At 45.3% G+C, this 25,687-nt stretch overlaps 1 protein-coding gene across 1 annotated transcript in view; it reads left to right on the top strand.

The window, feature by feature from the left end:
- Positions 1–20,345, top strand: part of ZBTB47 (zinc finger and BTB domain containing 47) — a 53,420-nt gene extending 33,075 nt beyond the window's left edge. The window contains exons 4-6 of the mRNA XM_069729266.1: positions 8,640–8,755; positions 9,856–10,000; positions 18,657–20,345. Coding sequence (XP_069585367.1) covers positions 8,640–8,755; positions 9,856–10,000; positions 18,657–19,063 — 668 coding nt within the window. The 3' untranslated portion in view covers positions 19,064–20,345. The remainder of the gene's footprint in view (positions 1–8,639; positions 8,756–9,855; positions 10,001–18,656) is intronic.
- The last annotated feature ends 5,342 nt before the right edge of the window (positions 20,346–25,687 follow it).

Genomic DNA, 25,687 nt, shown 5'->3' with positions numbered 1-25,687 from the left:
TCATCCCTACGTTTTGTCTTTTCATCTTACTCACAGTCATTATATGTGGGGGGCTGCCTTTTCCTTTGGGGAATTTCTCTGGGGCAAGTCAGGCCTATTTTTCTATCTTCAGGCTAGCTAGTTTCTTAGGCTGTGCCGAGTTGCCTAGGTAGTTGTTAGGCGCAATCCACAGCCGCTTTTAGTTGTGTTTAGGATAGGATCAGGTGTGCAGTCTACAGAGTTTCCACGTCTCAGAGCTCGTTCTTGTATTTTTGGGTATTTGTCAGATCACTGTGTGCGCTCTGATCGCTAAGCACACTGTGTTTCTGGATTGCCTTCATAACACCTGTCATTAGCAAACATAACAGTACAAGGAGCCTAACTAATGATTCTCAATAGAGGGAAAGAAAAAGTTCTGACATCATTTTTTTTTTTTTTTTTCTTCCTGCTCTGTGTTCACTTTTTTTTTTCCCCTAGACATTTGGGTGATTCTGGACACAGGTGTGGACATGGATATTCAGGGTCTGTGCTCTTCAATGGATAATCTCGTTATAAATGTACAAAAAATTCAAGATACTATTGATCAGAAATCTATGTTAGAACCAAGAATTCCTATTCCTGATTTGTTTTTTGGAGATAGAACTAAGTTTCTAAGTTTCAAAAATAATTGTAAGCTATTTCTGGCCTTGAAACCTCATTCTTCTGGTAATCCTATTCAACAGGTTTTGATTATTATTTCTTTTTTGCGCGGCGACCCTCAAGACTGGGCATTTTCTCTTGCGCCAGGAGACCCTGCATTGAGTAGTGTCGATGCGTTTTTCCTGGCGCTCGGATTGCTGTACGATGAGCCTAATTCAGTGGATCAGGCTGAGAAAAATTTGCTGGCTTTGTGCCAGGGTCAGGATGATATAGAAGTATATTGTCAGAAATTTAGTAAATGGTCAGTACTCACTCAGTGGAATGAATATGCGCTGGCAGCTTTGTTCAGAAAGGGTCTCTCTGAGGCTCTTAAGGATGTCATGGTGGGATTTCCTATGCCTGCTGGTTTGAATGAGTCTTTGTCTTTGGCCATTCAGATCGGTCGACGCTTGCGCGAGCGTAAATCTGTGCACCATTTGGCGGTACTGCCTGAGGTTAAACCTGAGCCTATGCAGTGCGATAGGACTATGACTAGAGTTGAACGGCAGGAATACAGACGTCTGAATGGTCTGTGTTTCTACTGTGGTGATTCCACTCATGCTATTTCTGATTGTCCTAAGCGCACTAAGCGGTCCGCTAGGTCTGCCGTCATTGGTACTGTACAGTCCAAATTCCTTCTGTCCATTACCTTGATATGCTCTTTGTCGTCGTTTTCTGTCATGGCGTTTGTGGATTCGGGCGCTGCCCTGAATCTGATGGATTTGGATTATGCTAAACGTTGTGGGTTTTTCTTGGAGCCTTTGCGGTGTCCTATTCCATTGAGAGGAATTGATGCTACACCTTTGGCCAAGAATAAACCTCAATACTGGGCCCAGCTGACCATGTGCATGGCTCCTGCACATCAGGAAGTTATTCGCTTTCTGGTGTTGCATAATCTGCATGATGTGGTCGTGTTGGGGTTGCCATGGCTACAAACCCATAATCCAGTATTGGATTGGAATTCCATGTCGGTATCCAGCTGGGGTTGTCAGGGGGTACATGGTGATGTTCCATTTTTGTCGATTTCGTCATCCACCCCTTCTGAGGTCCCAGAGTTCTTGTCTGATTATCAGGATGTATTTGAAGAGCCCAAGTCCGATGCTCTACCTCCGCATAGGGATTGTGATTGTGCTATCAATTTGATTCCTGGTAGTAAATTCCCTAAAGGTCGATTATTTAATTTATCCGTGCCCGAACACGCCGCTATGCGCAGTTATGTGAAGGAATCCCTGGAGAAGGGACATATTCGCCCATCGTCATCACCACTGGGAGCAGGGTTCTTCTTTGTAGCCAAGAAGGATGGTTCGCTGAGACCGTATATTGATTACCGCCTTCTTAATAAGATCACTGTTAAATTTCAGTATCCCTTGCCATTGTTATCTGACTTGTTTGCTCGGATTAAGGGGGCTAGTTGGTTCACTAAGATAGATCTTCGTGGTGCGTATAATCTGGTGAGAATCAGGCAAGGAGATGAATGGAAAACTGCATTCAATACGCCCGAGGGTCATTTTGAGTATCTAGTGATGCCGTTCGGACTTGCCAATGCTCCATCTGTGTTTCAGTCTTTTATGCATGACATCTTCCGTGAGTATCTGGATAAATTCCTGATTGTTTACTTGGATGACATTTTGATCTTCTCAGATGATTGGGAGTCTCATGTGAAGCAGGTCAGAATGGTTTTTCAGGTCCTGCGTGCTAACTCTTTGTTTGTGAAGGGATCAAAGTGTCTCTTCGGTGTGCAGAAAGTTTCATTTTTGGGGTTCATCTTTACCCTTTCTACTATCGAGATGGATCCAGTTAAGGTCCAAGCCATCCAGGATTGGATTCAGCCGACATCTCTGAAAAGTCTGCAAAAGTTCCTGGGCTTTGCTAATTTTTATCGTCGCTTCATCTGTAATTTTTCTAGAATTGCCAAACCATTGACCGATTTGACCAAGAAGGGTGCTGATTTGGTTAATTGGTCTTCTGCTGCTGTGGAAGCTTTTCAGGAGTTGAAGCGTCGTTTTTCTTCTGCCCCTGTGTTGTGTCAACCAGATGTTTCTCTTCCGTTCCAGGTCGAGGTTGATGCTTCTGAGATTGGAGCAGGGGCGGTTTTGTCACAGAGAGGTTCTGATTGCTCAGTGATGAAACCATGTGCTTTCTTTTCCAGGAAGTTTTCGCCCGCTGAGCGTAATTATGATGTGGGCAATCGAGAGTTGCTGGCCATGAAGTGGGCATTCGAGGAGTGGCGTCATTGGCTTGAAGGAGCTAAGCATCGCGTGGTGGTATTGACTGATCATAAGAACTTGACTTATCTCGAGTCTGCCAAGCGCTTGAATCCTAGACAGGCCCGTTGGTCGTTATTTTTTGCCCGCTTCGACTTTGTGATTTCGTACCTTCCGGGCTCTAAAAATGTGAAGGCGGATGCTCTGTCTAGGAGTTTTGTGCCCGACTCTCCGGGTTTATCTGAGCCAGCGGGTATCCTCAAGGAAGGAGTCATTGTGTCTGCCATCTCCCCTGATTTGCGGCGGGTGCTGCAAAAATTTCAGGCGAATAAACCTGATCGTTGTCCAGCAGAGAAACTGTTCGTCCCTGATAGGTGGACTAATAAACTTATCTCTGAACTTCATTGTTCGGTGTTGGCTGGTCATCCTGGAATCTTTGGTACCAGAGAGTTAGTGGCTAGATCCTTCTGGTGGCCATCTGTCACGGGATGTACGTACTTTTGTGCAGTCCTGTGGGATTTGTGCTAGGGCTAAGCCCTGCTGTTCTCGTGCCAGTGGGTTGCTTTTGCCCTTGCCGGTCCCAAAGAGGCCTTGGACACATATTTCGATGGATTTCATTTCTGACCTTCCCGTTTCTCAAAAGATGTCAGTCATTTGGGTGGTCTGTGATCGCTTTTCTAAAATGGTCCATCTGGTGCCCTTGGCTAAATTGCCTTCCTCCTCTGATTTGGTACCTTTGTTCTTTCAGCATGTGGTTCGGTTGCATGGCATTCCTGAGAATATTGTTTCTGACAGAGGTTCCCAGTTTGTTTCAAGGTTTTGGCGAGCCTTTTGTGGTAGGATGGGCATTGACATATCCTTTTCCTCGGCTTTCCATCCTCAGACTAATGGCCAGACCGAACGAACCAATCAGACCTTGGAAACATATCTGAGATGTTTTGTTTCTGCAGACCAGGATGATTGGGTGTCCTTTTTGCCGTTGGCTGAGTTCGCCCTTAATAATCGGGCCAGCTCGGCTACCTTGGTTTCTCCATTTTTTTGCAATTCTGGGTTCCATCCTCGTTTCTCTTCAGGACAGGTTGAGTCTTCGGACTGTCCTGGTGTGGATTCTGTGGTGGATAGGTTACAGCAGATCTGGACTCAGGTAGTGGACAATTTGATCTTGTCCCAGGAGAAAGCTCAACTTTTCGCTAATCGCAGACGCCGTGTGGGTCCCCGACTTCGTGTTGGGGATCTGGTTTGGTTATCTTCTCGTCATATTCCTATGAAGGTTTCCTCTCCTAAATTTAAACCTCGTTTTATTGGTCCGTATAGGATTTCTGAGGTTCTCAATCCTGTGTCTTTTCGTTTGACCCTCCCAGACTCCTTTTCCATACATAATGTATTCCATAGGTCGTTGTTGCGGAGATACGTGGCACCTATGGTTCCATCTGTTGAGCCTCCTGCCCCGGTTTTGGTGGAGGGGGAATTGGAGTATATTGTGGAGAAGATTTTGGATTCTCGTGTTTCTAGACGGAAACTCCAGTATCTGGTTAAATGGAAGGGTTATGCTCAGGAAGATAATTCCTGGGTTTTTGCCTCTGATGTTCATGCTTCCGATCTTGTTCGTGCCTTTCATGCGGCTCATCCTGGTCGGCCTGGGGGCTCTGGTGAGGGTTCGGTGACCCCTCCTCAAGGGGGAGGTACTGTTGTGAATTCTGTGGCTGAATTCACTCCTGTGGTCACAAGTGGTACTGCAGCTTCTGAGCTTCCTCCCTCAGGTGTTCTGGTGAGCTCGTTAACTGCTTCATTACTTAACTCCGCCTGATTCTGCTATCCCTGCTCCTTGTCAATGTTCCAGTGTTGGATCTGAGCTTCTCCTGATTGTTCCTGTGACCTGCTGCTCTGTATAGCTAAGTGCTTTTTGCTTTTTTGTTGCTTTTTTTCTGTCCAGCTTGTCTTTTGTTTTGCTGGAAGCTCTGAGACGCAAAGGGTGTACCGCCGTGCCGTTAGTTCGGCACGGTGGGTTTTTTTGCCCCCTTTGCGTGGTTTGCTTTAGGGTTTTTTGTAGACTGCAAAGTTCGCTTTACTGTCCTCGCTCTGTCCTAGAATATCGGGCCCCACTTTGCTGAATCTATTTCATCCCTACGTTTTGTCTTTTCATCTTACTCACAGTCATTATATGTGGGGGGCTGCCTTTTCCTTTGGGGAATTTCTCTGGGGCAAGTCAGGCCTATTTTTCTATCTTCAGGCTAGCTAGTTTCTTAGGCTGTGCCGAGTTGCCTAGGTAGTTGTTAGGCGCAATCCACAGCCGCTTTTAGTTGTGTTTAGGATAGGATCAGGTGTGCAGTCTACAGAGTTTCCACGTCTCAGAGCTCGTTCTTGTATTTTTGGGTATTTGTCAGATCACTGTGTGCGCTCTGATCGCTAAGCACACTGTGTTTCTGGATTGCCTTCATAACACCTGTCATTAGCAAACATAACACCCCCCCCCCCCACTTTCCCCCAAAATTTGGGGGAACAAAAGTGGGTCTTATAATCCGAACAATACAGTAATAAACATATTATACTCACCTGACACCAAATCCACGATGCCCATGTCTCCTAGAAAAAAAGTAAACCACCATATACTCACCTGCCCACCATAGTCCATGTAATCCCAGGTGTCCCATGGCGATCTCACATGTAGAACAGTCACATTGAGAGATGTGACTGCTCTAACCGGCCCCCGGCGATACACCGAGAGGAGGTTTTAGCTCCTGCAGTTAATCACTGAGCTGCTGTGAGAGAGTTCACCGGAGTTCATCAGCTGTTCAGCACCGGTGATCTCACGGCACCACCGCTGCGTGAGAACTTTCTTACACAGTGGTGGTGCCATGAGTGAGATCACCGGAGCTGATCGGCTGATGAACTCCGGTGAATTTTCACGGCATCTCAGTGATACACTGCGGGAGCGATTACCGTCTGTCTTTGAGAGCAAATAGTATAGACTAACACGGCACTCTATAGTAAAGGTGTTGTTGATGCTCAAGTCAGGTATCCAACCTGTCAAAATATAATAGTAAACTTGGCACTCAGTATTTGAACAAAAAAGAGCTTCCTTTTATTTGTGCATCCAGAGAAAAATGGTTATGAACGTTTTCGGTCCGTCACAGGACCTTCATCAGAACATTCTTTAACATGAACTGGATGTGAAGGGGTGCTTAGTAAGCGGTCATGAGCGTCCAAATTATAAGGACCTGCTGCAGCGGGTATGTGCTGTAGACAAGCTGGGCATCATAAGCCAAGGACCGCGCAAGAGGTAAAGGCAAAACTATTGCAAAAAGAACCGCGCTGTATCCCAGTGTGCGAGTGCACCCTGCAGCAGGAAGGAACGCGTTCCTTTTTGCAATAGTTTTGCCTTTACCTCTTGCGCGGTCCTTGGCTTATGATGCCCAGCTTGTCTACAGCACATACCGGCTGCAGCAGGTCCTTATAATTTGGACGCTCATGACCGCTTACTGAGCACCCCTTCACATCCAGTTCATGTTAAAGAATGTTCTGATGAAGGTCCTGTGACGGACCGAAAACGTTCATAACCATTTTTGTCTGGATGCACAAATAAAAGGAAGCTCTTTTTTGTTCAAATACTGAGTGCCAAGTTTATTATTATATAGGTCTTTGAGAGCAGTCACATCAGTGGCTGCTCTCAGTCATCAGGATTGTCGTGGGACATTATGGATTATCTTCTCTGCAGACAGGTGAGAAATATTGTGGTTTATTATTTAATTTTTGTTACAGGACAAGAGGGTGTCCGGGGTTTAGGCTTTCGGTGCGTATGGTTTAGTTAAGATTCATTAAAAGAGTCTGTGTTGTTATTTCAAATAAAGGACTATATTCTGGCTGTGTAGTTTTTTAGAATAACGCTTTGGGGTTAGTAATGGGAGCGTCTTATAGATGCCTCTCCATTACTAACCTGTGAGCTTGATATTACCTGACAATACAAATAGTGACATCAACCACCCCCTAACCATTACCCCACTTTCCACCACTACAGGGCAAGTGGGAAGAGCGAGGCTAAGAACCAGATTGGCGCATTTTATAGATGCGCCTTTTCTGGGGCAGCTGACAGCTGATGTTTTTAGTCTGGGAGACGGCCAATATACATTGCCCCTTCCTAGACTATATAATATCAGCCCACAGCTGTCTGCCTAGCCTTTGCTGGTTAGATTTTTATAGGGAGACCGTATGTAATTTTTTTTTTCTGTGGTACCCCTGTAAACTAGCCAGTAAAGGCTAAACAAATAGCTGTGAGCTGATATTCATAGCCTGGGAACCTTCATGGCTATTGGCTTCTTCCCAGAATATTAACATCACTCCTTGGCTTTCCCTCTGCTGGTTATGAAAATTATGCGGCAGCCTACGCAATTTTTTTTTTTTTATTTGAGTTGCCCTTTGGTTATAGCCTACGTAGGTTCATTCTGTTAATGCTCCTACATAGGCTGGTGACAATGTGTGTTTGTTTTTGTGTCTACGTACTGGCTTAGTACTGAGGGTGTCTGACTGACACCTCTTCATTGCTAAACCTAGGAATTGGTGTCAATGACACGGCAAAACGCACGTTTTTGCTGCCAAGAGATTCAGAAACCTTGCAGAAATTTCTGCAAGCAAATACTCAAGATGCGCACATAGTCTAAGTCTTCAGCCTCTTCACATGTAATCTTTATGTACTTTCCAAGTTCATCCTATAGTCCAGAATGTTTGACAGTCCAGCAGCTATTGGTTCTTAATTCCAGAGTAAATGACTTTTACTGTACAAGCAGTAAAACTCCACCTGGTGTGGAATATTTGATATACTTTATAATTTTCTAACTCTTCATTATCTTTTATTTTATTTTTTATATTTTATTTATTTGATTACTTGGGAGATAATCATCTTTCCTGAGCTGCTGCTCTCCTCTGATAACAGCAGATTTGCTTTAAGGCATCCACAATGACATTTATGTGAGAGTGTATTAGGCATGCTCTCTGTCTTGTGAAGAGGTCATTATGCAGGAAGGCTGAGGTGAGCTGTGACATCACCAGTTGTGAACGGTGGATCCTTTATCAGCTACATATATAAAAATATCAGTCATTGTACAGGAGGAGGAGGTGAGCTGTGACATCACCTATTGTGAATGGTGGATCCTGTGTTATCTACTGTATATAGAGGTGTTATCAGTCATTGTACAGGAGGGGGAGGAGGTGAGCTGTGACATCACCTATTGTGTATGGTGGATCCTGTGTTATCTACTGTATATAGAGGTGTTATCAGTCATTGTACAGGAGGAGGAGGTGAGCTGTGACATCACCTATTGTGAATGGTGGATCCTGTGTTATCTACTGTATATAGTGGTGTTATCAGTCATTGTACAGGAGGAGGAGGTGAGCTGTGACATCACCTATTGTGAATGGTGGATCCTGTGTTATCTACTGTATATAGAGGTGTTATCAGTCATTGTACAGGAGGAGGAGGTGAGCTGTGACATCACCTATTGTGAATGGTGGATCCTGTGTTATCTACAGTATATAGAGGTGTTATCAGTCATTGTACAGGAGGAGGAGGAGGTGAGCTGTGACATCACCTATTGTGATTGGTGGATCCTGTGTTAACTACTGTATATAAGCCTTTGAAAAAAGTTTTGGGGGGGTCTGACAACCCCTTGTTGTAATAATTCTTTACGCCGGTTTCTTGGTTACCTGTGATGAAAACTTTTGTTATTGTAACATCGTAAACTTTCCTGTTTCTTTTGACGATTCTCTTGCTTTCTGCTTCCACAGCTCACACCAAGGACATGCCTTTCACATGTGAAACCTGTGGGAAATCCTTTAAACGTAGCATGTCCCTGAAGGTCCACTCTCTGCAGCACTCTGGGGAGAAACCCTTTAAATGTGAGGTGAGACTCCAAACTATCTGCCACTCTGTGGACGTCACATTAAGGCCTCTGGTTGTGTAGATTTCTGCAGTAGCTACTTACTAATGGTGAACGTTCCACATGTCATGCACTCTTACAGTAAAGAACACCTTCCGAAGGACGATCCACAGAGTGATTGTCCTTGCTATACGCCTCCTGTAGTTATTTTTCAGCATGACACCTTACTGTACAGAAATAATCCCTTCTGGTGATCATTACTGCTCTTACTGTGGAGAATCCGCTCTTAAAGTATTAACTTTTACTGTACAGTAAATCCTCCTTTCTTACGGGTATCGCATTGCATATTTGCTTTTACTATGTAGGACGTTTTTTTCTGTAGTTAGGAAATGTAGCAGGAATGCTGTTACTGTGAAAACGGTTTTTCACTATGTTTTATGCTCTCACTACGTTTTTATGTAGTAAAAGCATGTATGCTGTATACTCTTCATAGGAAGGCACAAAGACAGACATTCTAGGTGGTACCCATAAAGAAGAGGGTCTGGAAAGGCTTCTTGGCTGTCAGAATAAACGTTTTTCAAGAATGGGTTCTCAACAGTAAGGGCATGAGATTCTTTCCAGTAAAAGTTTAGTGAGCTGTGAAATATCAATAGGAAGGTAATTGTTACAGGAAGGTGTTTCGTTTTGTAAAATATCAGTTCTAAACATAAACATCTTATTTTTTTTCTGCCTCTACATCTCCCATGCCGGCCTATGTGTCTCCATGGTTGCAGACTATAGCTAGAGGCCCTGCCTCGTCTGTCCCCGCCTCGTCTGTCCCCGCCTCGTCTGTCCCCGCCTCGCATGCGTTCATCTGTCCCCCTTGCTCATTGCTGCTTTATATTTTGGGTGTGACCGATGCTGACAGTATATCAGCAGGATCAGACTACACAGAGCTTCTTTGTAGTCTGTTACCATGGAGATGCAAAGGTCTTTGTTGGAGCTGCGTACACGTAACGATATAAATTTTTTACATTTTGTAAATGCTACAGGACTGTGATTGTGGCCGGCATGGCCCCCGTGGCAGCTGCTGCTTGTCATCCGGGCTTTTCTATAGTTGTGAATGTCTTTTCTTTGTTCGTCAGAACTGCCACGAGCGATTCCAGTACAAGTACCAGCTGCGGTCGCACATGAGCATTCACATCGGGCACAAGCAGTTTATGTGCCAGTGGTGCGGCAAAGACTTCAACATGAAACAGTATTTTGATGAACACATGAAGACCCATACCGGTAAGAAACGTCGTCCTACAGCTGATAAGTGGGCGGCTGCCCCCATCCCCACGACTGACCAAACCCCGCTCCTTCTTGGGAGTAATGGTCCAATCAGTGGTGTCGATCCCACGTTATATTTAGCTTCTACCTAATTCCTCTCCATGTCATATCTTCTGCCTGATCCCTCTCCATGTCATATCTTCTGCCTGATCCCTATCCTTGTCATATCTTCTGCCTGATCCCTATCCTTGTCATATCTTCTGCCTGATCCCTATCCTTGTTCTGTCCTCTGCCTGATTCCTATCCTTGTCATATCTTCTGCCTGATCCCTCTCCATGTCATATCTTCTGCCTGATCCCTATCCTTGTCATATCTTCTGCCTGATCCCTATCCTTGTCATATCTTCTGCCTGATCCCTATCCTTGTCATATCTTCTGCCTGATCCCTATCCTTGTCATATCTTCTGCCTGATCCCTATCCTTGTCATATCTTCTGCCTGATCCCTATCCTTGTCATATCTTCTGCCTGATCCCTATCCTTGTCATATCTTCTGCCTGATCCCTATCCTTGTCATATCTTCTGCCTGATCCCTATCCTTGTCATATCTTCTGCCTGATCCCTATCCTTGTTCTGTCCTCTGCCTGATCCCTATCCTTGTTCTGTCCTCTGCCTGATCCTTATCCTTGTTCTATCCTCTGCCTGATCCCTATCCTTGTTCTGTCCTCTGCCTGATCCCTATCCTTGTCATAGCTTCTGCCTGATCCCTATCCTTGTTCTGTTCTCTGCTTGATCCCTATCCTTGTCATAGCTTCTGCCTGATCCCTATCCTTGTTCTGTTCTCTGCTTGATCCCTATACTTGTCATATTTTCTACCTGATCCCTATTCGTGTCATATCTTCTGCCTGATCCCTATCTTTGTTCTTTCCTCTGACTGATCCCTTTCCTCTTTATATCTTCTGCCTGATCCCTATTCCTGTCCTTAGGTTGTATCTACCTCTTGCCTTATTTTCATCTCTTGCCCGTATTTACTGGTTGATCCCTATCCTCGTTATATCTTCTGCCTGATCCCTATCCTCATATCTTCTGCCTGATCCCTATCCTCATTATATCTTTTGACTGATCCCTATCCTTATCATATCTTCTGCCTGATCCCTATTCCTGTCCTTAGGTTGTTTCTACCGCTTGCCTTATTTTCATCCCTTGCCCGTATTTACTGCTTGATCCCTATCCATGGTCATTATCCCAGCTCTTAAAGGAGTGCTCCAACTATCGCACTGTCTGATCCCTACCCCTGTCATCCAGCTGTACGTCCTGACTGTCTCCTGGTGCTCTGCGAAGCCCGGGGTATAAGGATTGATTTTGGATGTCTGTACCTTGCCCCAAGTCGTACCCATTGCCTGATCTTTACTCCCAGCTCGTGCATGTCTTATGATCCCTACCATCGCCTGGTGCGCACCCTCTCACCCGGCAGCTGATGTCTTATCCCTACTCCCTACTCGGGGCGGCACGGTGGCTCAGTGGTTAGCACTGCAGCCTTGCAGCGCTGGGGTCCTGGGTTCAAACCCCACCAAGGACATCATCTGCAAAGAGTTTGTATGTTCTCTCCGTGTTTGCGTGGGTTTCCTCTGGGTACTCCGGTTTCCTCCCACATTCCAAAGACATACTGATAGGGAATTTAGATTGTGAGCCCCATTGGGGACAGTGATGATAATGTGTGCAAAATGTAAAGCGCTGCGAAATATGTTAGCGCTATATAAAAAAAAAAAATAAATAAAGATTACTCTTGTGGCCTCGTTATAGGGTCTGTCGGGGTCTTCCATGATGGATCCTGTGCTTCTGTATTGTCCCCCCTCCTCCCCTCTGTCTTGCAGGATGGCGCGGCTGTGCTGAGGCTCGGCAGCCATAGAGCTAGCATCTGTGTAATGAGGGCAGGGAGTCGCCTGAGGGTGGGATCCGCGTGACCTTTATATAGAAATAAATGATCGCCCCCCGTTCTCCCCGCTCGCTGCATTGTGCTGTGTGATCCGGGGCACATTCTGTGCTGCACATGGCACCTGGTGCACGCGGCAGCGCACACGAATCGCAGGAATCGCACCTGCACCAGGAGATCCAAAAATAAGGAAACCTTTAGTTCTGTGCTTTGCACAAAAAAAAAAAAAAAACTGCAAGGAATAACCTACAATATACTGCACTAATACAGTGCTGCAGAGAAAGCCACATTCTCTGAGACTGACAGCGGCATTTAGGTGGTTAAACAGCAACAAGTGGCTGCATGACACAGCTTGTGAATCCGCTCCGTGCATGCGGACCGTACAGGACGAATAATGCCCCATGCCGGGAAGGAGTTAAAGAAATCTTTCTGATTTACCAAAATGTAGGCAAAAATTGGGAATGGGTTAAAAAACAAAAACTGTACAACCCATGTAATCTCCCACCGGTGTCTGCTTAGTTTCTGCAGCGGTGCAGTACATCAGTCACGTAACGGCTGCAGCCAATCAGTGGTCATAGGCTGTCTTAATTTCTTTGGCCAGTGATTGGCTGCAGCAGTCACGCGACTGGATGGCTGCAGCCAATCCTTATTTGACGATACTGTCATGTTCAGTGCACCAGGATCGTTGAGTTCAGTGATTGGCTGCAGCAGTCACATGAATGATGTACAGCACATGACCACCGGAGAAAGTAACCTGAGACTGGTGGCAGATTGCTGTACATTGTTTTCTATGTTTTTTTTAACCCATCACTTTCTGTGGCTTTTTAAATTCACCACACAATCTCTGTGTTAATGAGCGATTCCCTGCACGGTCTAATCCTTCCATTTCACCTCTTGATAATTCCTTCCTACCTCTGCTCCATATATCGGCAGCCCCGTCCCATATTCTCCTATCTTTCCTCTTATTTCCTGTACTCCAGTCTAATGGCAAAATGAGTACGCAGCCATCATTAACCCCATGGAGATGTGGACATTTTTTATTATATTTATTTTCTCCTTCTTTTCTTACATTTATTATTTTTCCATCATCATCTCCATATGAGGGCTTGTTTTTTTGTGGGGCAAGTTGTAGCTTGGAGGGACACCATTCACTGTTAATTCTGTCTGCAGACACCACTAGGGGGAGCTCCCTGTATACAGAGATACATGATAATATTCTCTCTGAAATCACCACTAGGGGGAGCTCCCTGTATACAGAGATACATGATAAGATCCTGTCTGCTGCCACCACTAAGGGGAGCTCCCTGTATACAGAGATACATGATAAGATCCTGTCTGCAGCCACCACTAGGGGGAGCTCCCTGTATACAGATATACATGATAAGATCCTGTCTGCAGTCACCACTAGGGGGAGCTCCCTGTATACAGAGATACATGATAAGATTCTGTCTGCAGCCACCACTAGGGGGAGCTCCCTGTATACAGAGATACATGATAAGATCCTGTCTGCAGACACGACTAGGGGGAACTCCCTGTATACAGAGATACATGATAAGATCCTGTCTGCAGCCACCACTAGGGGGAGCTCCCTGTATACAGAGATACAAGATAATATTCTCTCTGAAATCACCACTAGGGGGAGCTCCCTGTATACAGAGATACATAAGATCCTGTCTGCAGTCACCACTAGGGGGAGCTCCCTGTATACAGAGATACATAAGATCCTGTCTGCAGTCACCACTAGGGGGAGCTCCCTGTATACAGAAATACATAAGATCCTGTCTGCAGTCACCACTAGGGGGAGCTCCCTGTATACAGAAATACATAAGATCCTGTCTGCAGTCACCACTAGGGGGAGCTCCCTGTATACAGAGATACATGATAAGATCCTGTCTGCAGCCACCACTAGGGGGAGCTCCCTGTATACAGAAATACATGATAAGATCCTGTCTGCAGACACCACTAGGGGGAGCTCCCTGTATACAGAAATACATGATAAGATCCTGTCTGCAGCTACCACTAGGGGGAGCTCCCTGTATACAGAAATACATGATAAGATCCTGTCTGCAGCTACCACTAGGGGGAGCTCCCTGTATACAGAAATACATGATAAGATCCTGTCTGCAGACACCACTAGGGGGAGCTCCCTGTATACAGAAATACATGATAAGATCCTGTCTGCAGCTACCACTAGGGGGAGCTCCCTGTATACAAAAATACATGATAAGATCCTGTCTGCAGCCACCACTAGGGAGAGCTCCCTGTATACAGAGATACATGATAAGATCCTGTCTGCAGCCACCACTAGGGGGAGCTCCCTGTATACAGAGATACATGATAAGATCCTGTCTGCAGCCACCACTAGGGGGAGCTCCCTGTATACAAAAATACATGATAAGATCCTGTCTGCAGCCACCACTAGGGAGAGCTCCCTGTATGCAGAGATACATGATAAGATCCTGTCTGCAGCCACCACTAGGGAGAGCTCCCTGTATACAGAGATACATGATAAGATTCTGTCTGCAGTCACCACTAGGGGGAGCTCCCTGTATACAGAGATACATGATAAGATCCTGTCTGCAGTCACCACTAGGGGGAGCTCCCTGTATACAGAGATACATGATAAGATCCTGTCTGCAGTCACCACTAGGGGGAGCTCCATGTATACAGCAATACATAAGATCCTGTCTGCAGTCACCACTAGGGGGAGCTCCCTGTATACAGAAATACATAAGATCCTGTCTGCAGTCACCACTAGGGGGAGCTCCCTGTATACAGAGATACATGATAAGATCCTGTCTGCAGCCACCACTAGGGAGAGCTCCCTGTATACAGAGATACATGATAAGATCCTGTCTGCAGCCACCACTAGGGGGAGCTCCCTGTATACAGAGATACATAAGATCCTGTCTGCAGTCACCACTAGGGGGAGCTCCCTTTATACAGAGATACATGATAAGATCCTGTCTGCAGTCACCACTAGGGGGAGCTCCATGTATACAGAAATACATAAGATCCTGTCTGCAGTCACCACTAGGGGGAGCTCCCTGTATACAGAAATACATTAGATCCTGTCTGCAGTCACCACTAGGGGGAGCTCCATGTATACAGAAATACATAAGATCCTGTCTGCAGTCACCACTAGGGGGAGCTCCCTGTATACAGAGATACATAAGATCATGTCTGCAGGCACCACTAGGGAGAGCTCCCTGTATATAGAGATACATGATAAGATCCTGTCTGCAGTCACCACTAGGGGGAGCTCCCTGTATACAGAGATACATGATAAGATCCTGTCTGCAGCCACCACTAGGGGGAGCTCCCTGTATACAGAGATACATGATAAGATCCTGTCTGCAGCCACCACTAGGGGGAGCTCCCTGTATACAGAAATACATGATAAGATCCTGTCTGCAGCCACCACTAGGGGGAGCTCCCTGTATACAGAGATACATGATAAGATCCTGTCTGCAGCCACCACTAGGGGGAGCTCCCTGTATACAGAGATACATGATAAGATTATGTCTGTAGCCACCATTAGGGGGAGCTCCCAGTATACAGATACATGATAAGATTCTGTCTGCAGCCACCACTAGGGGGAGCTCCCTGTATACAGATATACATGATAAGATCCTGTCTTCAGCCACCACTAGGGGGAGCTCCCTGTATACAGAGATACATGATAAGATCCTGTCTGCAGACACCACTAGGGGGAGCTCCCTGTATACAGAGATACATGATAAGATCCTGTCTGCAGACACCACTAGGGGGAGCTCCCTGTATACAGAGATACATGATAAGATCCTGTCTGCAGACACCACTAGGGGGAGCTCCCTGTATACAGAGATACATGATAAGATCCTGTCTACAGCCACCACTAGGAGGAGCTCCCTGTATACAGAGATACATGATAAGATCCTGTCTACAGCCACCACTAGGAGGAGCTCCCTGTATACAGAGATACATGATAAGATCCTGTCTACAGCCACCACTAGGAGGAGCTCCCTGTATATAGAGATACATGGTAAGATCCTGTCTGCAGCCACCACTAGGGGGAGCTCCCTGTATACAGAGATACATGATAAGATTCTGTCTGCAGCCACCACTAGGAGGAGCTCCCTGTATACAGAGATACATGATAAGATCCTGTCTGCAGTCACCACTAGGGGAGCTCCCTGTATACAGAGATACATGATAAGATCCTGTCTGCAGTCACCACTAGGGGAGCTCCCTGTATACAGAGATACATGATAAGATCCTGTCTGCAGTCACCACTAGAGGGAGCTCCCTATATAGAGATACATGATAAGATCCTGTCTACAGCTACCACTAGGGGGAGCTCCCTGTATACAGAGATACATGATAAGATCCTGTCTACAGCCACCACTAGGAGGAGCTCCCTGTATACAGAGATACATGATAAGATCCTGTCTACAGCCACCACTAGGGGGAGCTCCTTGTATACAGAGATACATGGTAAGATCCTGTCTGCAGCCACCACTAGGGGGAGCTCCTTGTATACAGAGATACATGATAAGATTCTGTCTGCAGTCACCACTAGGAGGAGCTCCCTGTATACAGAGATACATGATAAGATCCTGTCTGCAGCCACCACTAGAGGGAGCTCCCTATAAAGAGATACATGATAAGATCCTGTCTACAGCCACCACTAGGGGGAGCTCCCTGTATACAGAGATACATAAGATCCTGTCTACAGCCACCACTAGGGGGAGCTCCCTGTATACAGAGATACATGATAAGATCCTGTCTGCAGCCACCACTTGGGGGAGCTCCCTGTATACAGAGATACATAATACCTTGTTTGCAGCCACCACTAGGGGGAGCTCCAGGGCCGGCTCCAGGCTTTCGTGGGCCCCGGGCAAAAGAGTCTTAGTGGGCCTTTTTAACACATGCCACAATTCATGGCGCACAGATACGGCAGAGAAATATTGGTATAGTGCACATTACATGAGTGATATCAATAGCTCAGAAACTGGACAGTATAGTCCTCCATTCAGTATTATGGGCACCACATAGCGCTCCATAGAAAATTATGAGCCCTATATAATGCTCCATACAGAATAATGAGCCCCATATAATTCTCCATACAGTATATTGGGCCCCATGTACTGCTCCAAACAGAATGGGCCCCATATAATGCTCCATATAATGGGCAGAGCCGGCGTCAGCACACGGCGCACCCTGAGAAGTGCCGGGGCCCTGAGCAGGCGGGAGGGCCCACTCGCCGTAGGGGACATTGACACGCTATGGGGGCCCGGTGCCAATGCCAGCACCCGCATGTGGGCCCCCCGCCTGCTCAGGGCCCCGGTACTTGGGATACTCACCTCTCCCAGTTCCACCGCTGCGGCGTCTTCCGCGTGTCCTGTGAGTTTCCGGTCAGAGGGCGCGATGACATTAGTACTGTGCGCCCTCTGCCTGAACAGTCACAGTGTAGACAGCCGGGAGACGGCAGCACTGAGGAGTCCGGAGCAGAGCAGCGGCCAGCAAGAAGAGGGGAGTATTTTAATTTTTTTTTTTTGTTAATGTTTGGACCATCCTATGGGGCCAGTTACTTATATAGCATCATATATGGGGCCAATTAAATATGGAGCATCATATATGGGGCCAATGATATATGGAGCAGTATATGGGGCTAGTTATATATGGATCAGTATATGGGGAAAATTAAATATATAGCATCTTATGGGGCTGATCACATATGGAGCAGTATATTGAGCATCTTATGGGCCCAATCACATATGAACCAGTATATGTGGCCAATTACATATGGAGCAGTATATGGGGCCAATTACATATGGAGCAGTATATGGGGCCAAATACATATGGGAGCATCTTATGGGGCCAATTACAAATGGAGCAGTATAGGGGGGCAATTATATATGGAGCATTATATCGGGCCCATTATACTGTATGGAGCAATATGTGGAGCTCTTTATTCTGTAAGAAGCACTATGTGGTGCCCATTCTGTATGGAGCAATATATGGGGCTCATTCTGTATACACAATATATGGGGCTCATTACACTGTATGGAGCAATATATGGGGCTCATTATGATGTATGGAGCATTATATGGGGTCTATTATGCTGTATGGGGCAATATATGGGGCACATTATACTGTATGGGGCAATATATGGGGCACATTATACTGTATGGGGCAATATATGGGGCACATTATACTGTATGGAGCAATATATGGGGCCCATTATACTGTATGGAGCAATATATGGGGCTTTATTCTGTATGGGGCATTATGTGGGGATCATTATACTGTTTGGAGTAACATATGGGGCACATTATACTGTATGGAGCAATATATGGGGCTCGTTATTCTGTATGGAGCAAAATATGTGGCACATTATACTGTATGGAGCAATATTTGAGGCACATAATGGATGGAGCAATATATGGGGCTCATTATGCTGTATGGAGCATTGTATGGGGTCCATTATACTGTATGCTGAAATATATGGGGCTCATTATACTGTATGGAGCAATATATGGCACATTATACTGTATGGAGCAATATATGGGGCACATTATACAGTATGGAGCAATATATATGGGGCTCATTATACTGTAAAAAAAAAAAAGGAAAAAAAAAGATAAGACTTCTTCATTGTAAAGACTAAGATTACGGCAGGAATTGCTGTAGTGTTTTTTTCTTGTGTATGTCTTGTTTTGCTTTGGGGTAAACCTCGTTACCATTTTGTCTTGTCTTCAGGAGAGAAACCTTTCATCTGTGAGATCTGCGGTAAAAGCTTCACCAGCCGGCCTAACATGAAGCGCCACCGCCGGACCCACACCGGAGAGAAGCCTTACCCCTGCAGCGTGTGCGGCCAGCGCTTCCGATTTTCCAACATGCTCAAAGCTCACAGAGAAAAATGCTTCCAAGGCGGGAACCCCCCAACTCCCGGGAGTCCCGGCACAGCGGCGAGTCTCTCCGCCTCGTCACAAAGTGGAAACTCACCGAGCCAGTCCAGCCCCGGCCTGTCCCCGACCTTGCCCCAGCATCCTCTCTCCCTACCGCTCCTCCACTCCCTCCCGCACAGCATGCCTCCGCCATCTCACCACCTGCCGCCTCCGCCCCCGCTCTTCCCCGCCGGCCGGATAAACTCGAACATCAACTAGACCAAGCTAAGACTGGGCCTGACCGCTCTGAAGTGCTCCCTCCGAGACCGCGCTGTGGCATCATGGCCGACTTCTTTTTCCTTTTGTACGTTCTGTCCGTCTGTGATCAGATGTGACGGATGGTGGATAGACGTCCCGGCCGCCTGTCTGCCATGACTGCACTCTTCTTGCACATGCTTGCAGCATTAAGATACAAGGGTGAGGACAACGTGCTACAAGCCGACTTCTCGCTACTGTGCTCTTTGTGTTTTAGTACATATTAATGTTATTTTTTTTTTGTTTGTTTCTTTTAACTTTGTATCATGTTCTGTTATGTGAAACTTGGAGGCCATCTCTCTGCACAGCTGCCCTGGTGGTCCTGAGGGTCTTGCAGTTGTGGGGGGAATGTAAGCATCATGTGGTTGACGAAGCCCATGGTCGAAGCTCGTGGTCGAAGCTCATGGAAGACACAAGAAGTCCTGGCAAACGCGGAAGGTGCGCTCGTGTCCTCCGCTGCTGAATTCTAGGCCAGCGTGCCCACCCTGGCACTCCGTGGTGAATCTGCCCCCGGGAAGCAGACACATACATTAAGTAGTAATATAGAAACTGTTTCACCTTCCCGGACTTATGTGTTGGTTTAATGAACCAGTGGACCTAGATAAAAAATGGTTGATGGTGGAGTTGGCCGCCATATTGTCCGCGACATTTCATCATGGTTATGGCATCATGTTTTTTCTTACAATTGTTCGGGACGGAGTCTGTTCCGGTTACATAAATACGACACTTTTTCCCAGTTTTAATGGACTTTTTTTTTTTTTTGGGCTGAAACTTATCAAAAATTTCCCCAGTGAGAAGGAACAATAAGATTCCGACAAGTGAAGGTGATGGGAAACCGGTTTGGTAAATGGGATTGTCCGTTTCCCGATTGTGGGGGTTCTCGTTGCATTTCCGCACCAGCGTACATCTGTCCTTTCGGCACAATCTGAGTATTTTTTTTAATTTTTATTATGGGGTCTCATGGCCGCCGTACGCACCTGCACAGTGACACGGGTCGTGCCATTCGTAGGCTCGGTGTAATGTCCGGACTGCTCCCTACCTGACCTTTTTATATGGTGACAGTCTTACAGGGGTCCTCCGCTTTTTGAGAAGGAAGGTCGTTGCTTTATTTCTAGACCATAGAACTTAACTCCACGACCCGTCGTCCCAAAATCCAGTAATGTACCGGAGTTCTGAATAAAAATACAAATGTTGGGTCTGACAACAAAAAGAGAATCACAAGTCAATAAATCATACTCTCTGACAACCGGGTGAAATCCATTCAATCAACAAGAACGATGCTTTTACCTACTGATCCATCTGTTTGCCAGACCTGCCCCGATTCTTCATTACCCCTGGCATCTGCTATGAGGACTCTGGATATCACTATATATATTAGATGGTCGTCCAAGTCATCAGGTGTTAATTGAATGTGCTGACTGTTCAAACCAAGCTCAGGCGCTCGGCGCAGCCTTGGCAGAGGAAAGTAGTTTAGTGCACCCACCCACCTACTCGTTATAATTCTTTCTTCGCCTTCCTCTTCTATGATTGACAGCTCTGGTTGTACAGGAGCGAGAGGAGGTCGGAGTTCTGGAAGGTGCACTGAACCGGTTCTCCACAGCAGGGGTGCACAGAGCACCTGTGCTTGGTTTGAGCAGTCATTTTCTGCTGACTCACTTTGAAAAAGTCATAAAAGTCCTAATTGGTAATGGTCTTCAGGCATAGAAGGACTGATGTGTCTTAGCAAAAATTAACACGATCACCTTAAAATGTTTGCCCATAATAATAATAATAATACAGTATATCTATATTATAACTGGACTTCAGTTTTTCCAAATTACATTTTATAGACAAATTGTGCTGTGATAATTCTGTCCGTCTGCAGCCACCACTAGAGGGAGCTCACTGCATACAGATTTATACAGCCACCACTAGGGGGAGCCCACTACATACAGATTTATACAGCCACCACTAGGAGGAGCTCACTACATACAGAGTTATACAGCCACCACTAGAGGGAGCTCACTACATACAGATTTATACAGCCACCACTAGGGGGAGCTCACTACATACAGATTTATACAGTCACCACTAGAGGGAGCTCACTACATACAGATTTATACAGCCACCACTAGGGGGAGCTCGCTACATACAGATTTATACAGTCACCACTAGGAGGAGCTCACTACATACAGATTTATACAGCCACCACTAGAGGGAGCTCACTACATACAGATTTATATAGTCACCACTAGGAGGAGCTCGCTACATACAGATTTATACAGCCACCACTAGAGGAGCTCACTACATACAGATTTATACAGTCACCACTAGGAGGAGCTCGCTACATACAGATTTATACAGCCACCACTAGGGGGAGCTCGCTACATACAGATTTATACAGCCACCACTAGAGGGAGCTCACTACATACAGATTTATACAGCCACCACTAGGGGGAGCTCGCTACATACAGATTTATACAGCCACCACTAGAGGGAGCTCACTACATACAGAGTTATACAGTCACCACTAGAGGGAGCTCACTACATACAGATTTATACAGTCACCACTAGGAGGAGCTCGCTACATACAGATTTATACAGTCACCACTAGGAGGAGCTCGCTACATACAGATTTATACAGCCACCACTAGAGGGAGCTCACTACATACAGATTTATACAGCCACCACTAGAGGGAGCTCACTACATACAGAGTTATACAGTCACCACTAGAGGGAGCTCACTACATACAGATTTATACAACCACCACTAGGAGGAGCTCACTACATACAGATTTATACAGCCACCACTAGAGGGAGCTCACTACATACAGATTTATACAGCCACCACTAGAGGGAGCTCACTACATACAGATTTATACAGCCACCACTAGGGGGAGCTCGCTACATACAGATTTATACAGCCACCACTAGAGGGAGCTCGCTACATACAGATTTATACAGCCACCACTAGGGGGAGCTCGCTACATACAGATTTATACAGCCACCACTAGAGGGAGCTCACTACATACAGAGTTATACAGTCACCACTAGAGGGAGCTCACTACATACAGATTTATACAACCACCACTAGGAGGAGCTCACTACATACAGATTTATACAGCCACCACTAGAGGGAGCTCACTACATACAGATTTATACAGCCACCACTAGGGGGAGCTCGCTACATACAGATTTATACAGCCACCACTAGAGGGAGCTCACTACATACAGAGTTATACAGTCACCACTAGAGGGAGCTCACTACATATAGATTTATACAGTCACCACTAGGAGGAGCTCGCTACATACAGATTTATACAGCCACCACTAGGGGGAGCTCGCTACATACAGATTTATACAGCCATCACTAGGGGTAGTTCTTTGTATATTCTGTTATAAGCCTATATACACTAAGCTCCCTCTAGTGGTGGCTGTAGGCCTTCAGAATTTCATTAATTGGGTCTTCAATTTTGTAGTCTGCTGTGAAAAAATATATAAATGGCAAAATGTAGTTTTGTAACCCATAATGCCTCTATTTTTTCATCTAAACATGACGTATGTCACCATCGTATAATGTACTGGAAAACGAGACAAAAATTCCAAGTGCAGTGAAACGGTGAACAAAAAATGCAAGCCTAACATTTTTTGTAGGTGTTTTTTTTGTGTGGTTAAAATTCAGAACTTTGAAGGAGGAAAAAAAGGTCTGTCCCCATTTTCTGTGACTTGTAATTTTTTTTTTTCAGACATTGGAGTCATGAGAGGTTGCAGTTTTTGTTGCTGCTATTTTTTGGGTACATTTTGATTACTTTTTATTCAATTTTTTGACTGCAAGATGTAAGAAAAAAACTCCATTAATTCCACAGCGCTTTACAGACATCATCACTGTCCCCATTGGGGCTCACAATCTACATCCCCTATCAGTATGTCTTTAGAATGTGGGAGGAAACTGAGAACCTGGAGGAAACCCACGCAAACACGGGGAGAACATACAAACTCCTTGCAGATGTTGTCCTTGGTGGGATTTGAACCCAGGACTCCAGTGCTGCAAAGCATCCGTGCTGCCGAGTTCTGCCGTTGTTTTAGTTTTTTTTGGTCCCCCGAGGCAAATGTTACTGTCATAGATTGACAGCGGCATCTAAATGGTTTAGTGGCAGCGACTGAAGCCAGCTCCGGTCACTTATCCCACGACATTAATCGGCTGGTTCCTGTTGCAGATGGAGGAGTCTCAGTTCCTGAGCCTGGCATAGGACGCACCAGAACTGGAAGGGGTTAAAACTCCCACCGTTTTGAGTATACAGCTGTTGTGCAGATCTATTTGGCTCCGTGGTTACAGACTACAAATTAAACCCTTGTGTAGTCAGATCCTGCCTGATCCTTGTCACATTTTCTACTGTCTAGAGAGGAGTGTCAGAAAGCTGCACCGTTACGCTACATACATTGGGTCTGCGCAATAGCTGTATACACAAAACGGCAGGGGATTATTAATCAAAGCTACTTCATTTTTTATGTTTGCTGTATAATATGTGTCATCTGAACTGCTGGTAGTACCAGTTCTTAATCCAGCAGCGTTATAGTGGCGAGAGAAGGTCGTTAGTAGCCATGTAAGATGTCCATGAGTGTCCCATGTATCTCTATATACGCTGTACTGTGGCTCTGCACCTTTATCGATCTGTTATATGGATACACCCACGAGGTCTTGTGTTGTAAAATATCTGGTTTCTTAAGAGCTAACGCTAAGAGGATCCCTTTAAGACCCACCCCTTTACCCAGTTGCAGTTTTGATTGCCAGCGTGACTCCGGCTTTCTGCTCTTCTAGATTCCCCTTATTCTGATTGGCTCCCATAACATTTTTTTTTTGTCCAAGAGCAGAAAAGCTTAATGTCACAAAAATGAGAATACCAAAGTTGCCATTGTCACTTTTGTAACCTTTAATTTTTTTTGTCCTGAAGGGTATTTGCAGTAATGATGGGAGTGATGGTGTGCGCGAGTCTGACGAGGCTGCCGGTCACTTTAAGTTGTAAAGTTCAGGTGTACCCTTTAACATAACTCGACGCTTACTATTGTGCTCTCCCAGTTTCATGCTACTAAAACTGACGTCCCTGCACATTTATTTGAAAAAGTTCTTTATGGTGGTCAGACCTCTGTGCTTGTGATGCAGAGCACCAAATCCACTGGCATGGGTATCTTATGCACTATGAAAGAGGTGAAGAACTCCGATGTTCTCACAGTGTGCTCCTCGGGGGCGGAGCTAGCTAAATGATCAGTGTGCTCCTCGGGGGCAGAGCTAGCTAAATGATCTGTGTGCTCCTCGGGGGCGGAGCTAGCTAAATGATCTGTATGCTCCTCGGGGCGGAGCTAGCTAAATGATCAGTGTGCTCCTCGGGGGCAGAGCTAGCTAAATGATCTGTGTGCTCCTCGGGGCGGAGCTAGCTAAATGATCAGTGTGCTCTTCGGGGGCGGAGCTAGCTAACTCCCTCTGTGTATGGACAGTTTAGATGATCTACAAGTATTAAAGGAGTGTTCAGGGTTAGAAAAACATGTCTGCTATCCTTTATAAACAGCACCCTCACCCCCTTCCCTTCATATTTTGTGAAGAATTTGAAAAGGGACAAAAAACAGCATTTGTTCGCAGGTTTTGTTTTTATGACGTTCCCTGGTAACTTTCTTCTTCATGTCAGTATAATTATGGTGCTATCAAATGTAAATAGTTTTTTTTTTTTTTTTACAATTTTAAAAAAATTTGCTACAATTTGACTTCAGTCGCCAAATTCTAAGAGTCATAACGTGTTTCTGTTGTACAGAGCTTTTTTTGTATGGTGAGCTGTAGTTTTTATTGGCACCTTTAAATGGTCTATGTGACTTTCTGATCTTTTTTTATTTAATTTTTGAGGAAGGTAATATGACTCAATAATAATTTTTATTTTTTGCCACCATTTTGGCGTTCTCTGTATTGGATACAAATTTTTATATTCTATTCGTTTGGTCAATAATTAATTTTAAAATATATACTGTATATTTTTAGATTTTGTTTTAAGAAAAAAAACGAAGGGGGTGTGATTTAAACTCTTGTATTTTTTTTATGTTTTTACAGATTTTATTTTCTTAGAGGGTCTTGAACCTGTGCTCACTTGACATATGCTGCAACATTGTAGTATTGCAATTTATTGTGTAATTACCAGTCACCTATGAAGCTAGGATGAACAACAGGAACTAAGAGGTTAAATTGCTACAATTTGAGCTAATTCCAATCTAAACAGGTATGCTGGGGCGCCGGCTATATAATACAGCCACCTTTAGATCCTATGAAAACTCCATATAGTAATTCTGCATAAATGTATGGAGGATGTTGTTAATGGAGCAGAACTGAATTACTAGACAGATGTGCTGTTTCTGGAAGCAGTCATGTTTTTCTAAATCTATACAACAACCCTGTTAATGAAGACCTGTCACTTGTTCAAAAAGAAGAGTTCAATATCTTGTAAAAATCTCTGAGCTCCCCTGAGTCTGACACTTTTTTCCGTTTTGCGTTGACTTGCTCCATTGCAGAGATATTCACATTTTTACTTTGTAGCACAGTATGTGAAATCTCTTCTTGTAGTGCAGCTG

The sequence above is a fragment of the Ranitomeya imitator genome, chromosome 6 (genome assembly GCF_032444005.1).
Source record: "Ranitomeya imitator isolate aRanImi1 chromosome 6, aRanImi1.pri, whole genome shotgun sequence".
NCBI lineage: Eukaryota > Metazoa > Chordata > Amphibia > Anura > Dendrobatidae > Ranitomeya > Ranitomeya imitator.
The sequence above is the reverse complement of the archived record's forward strand: the minus strand, read 5'-3'. Positions and strand labels throughout refer to the sequence as shown.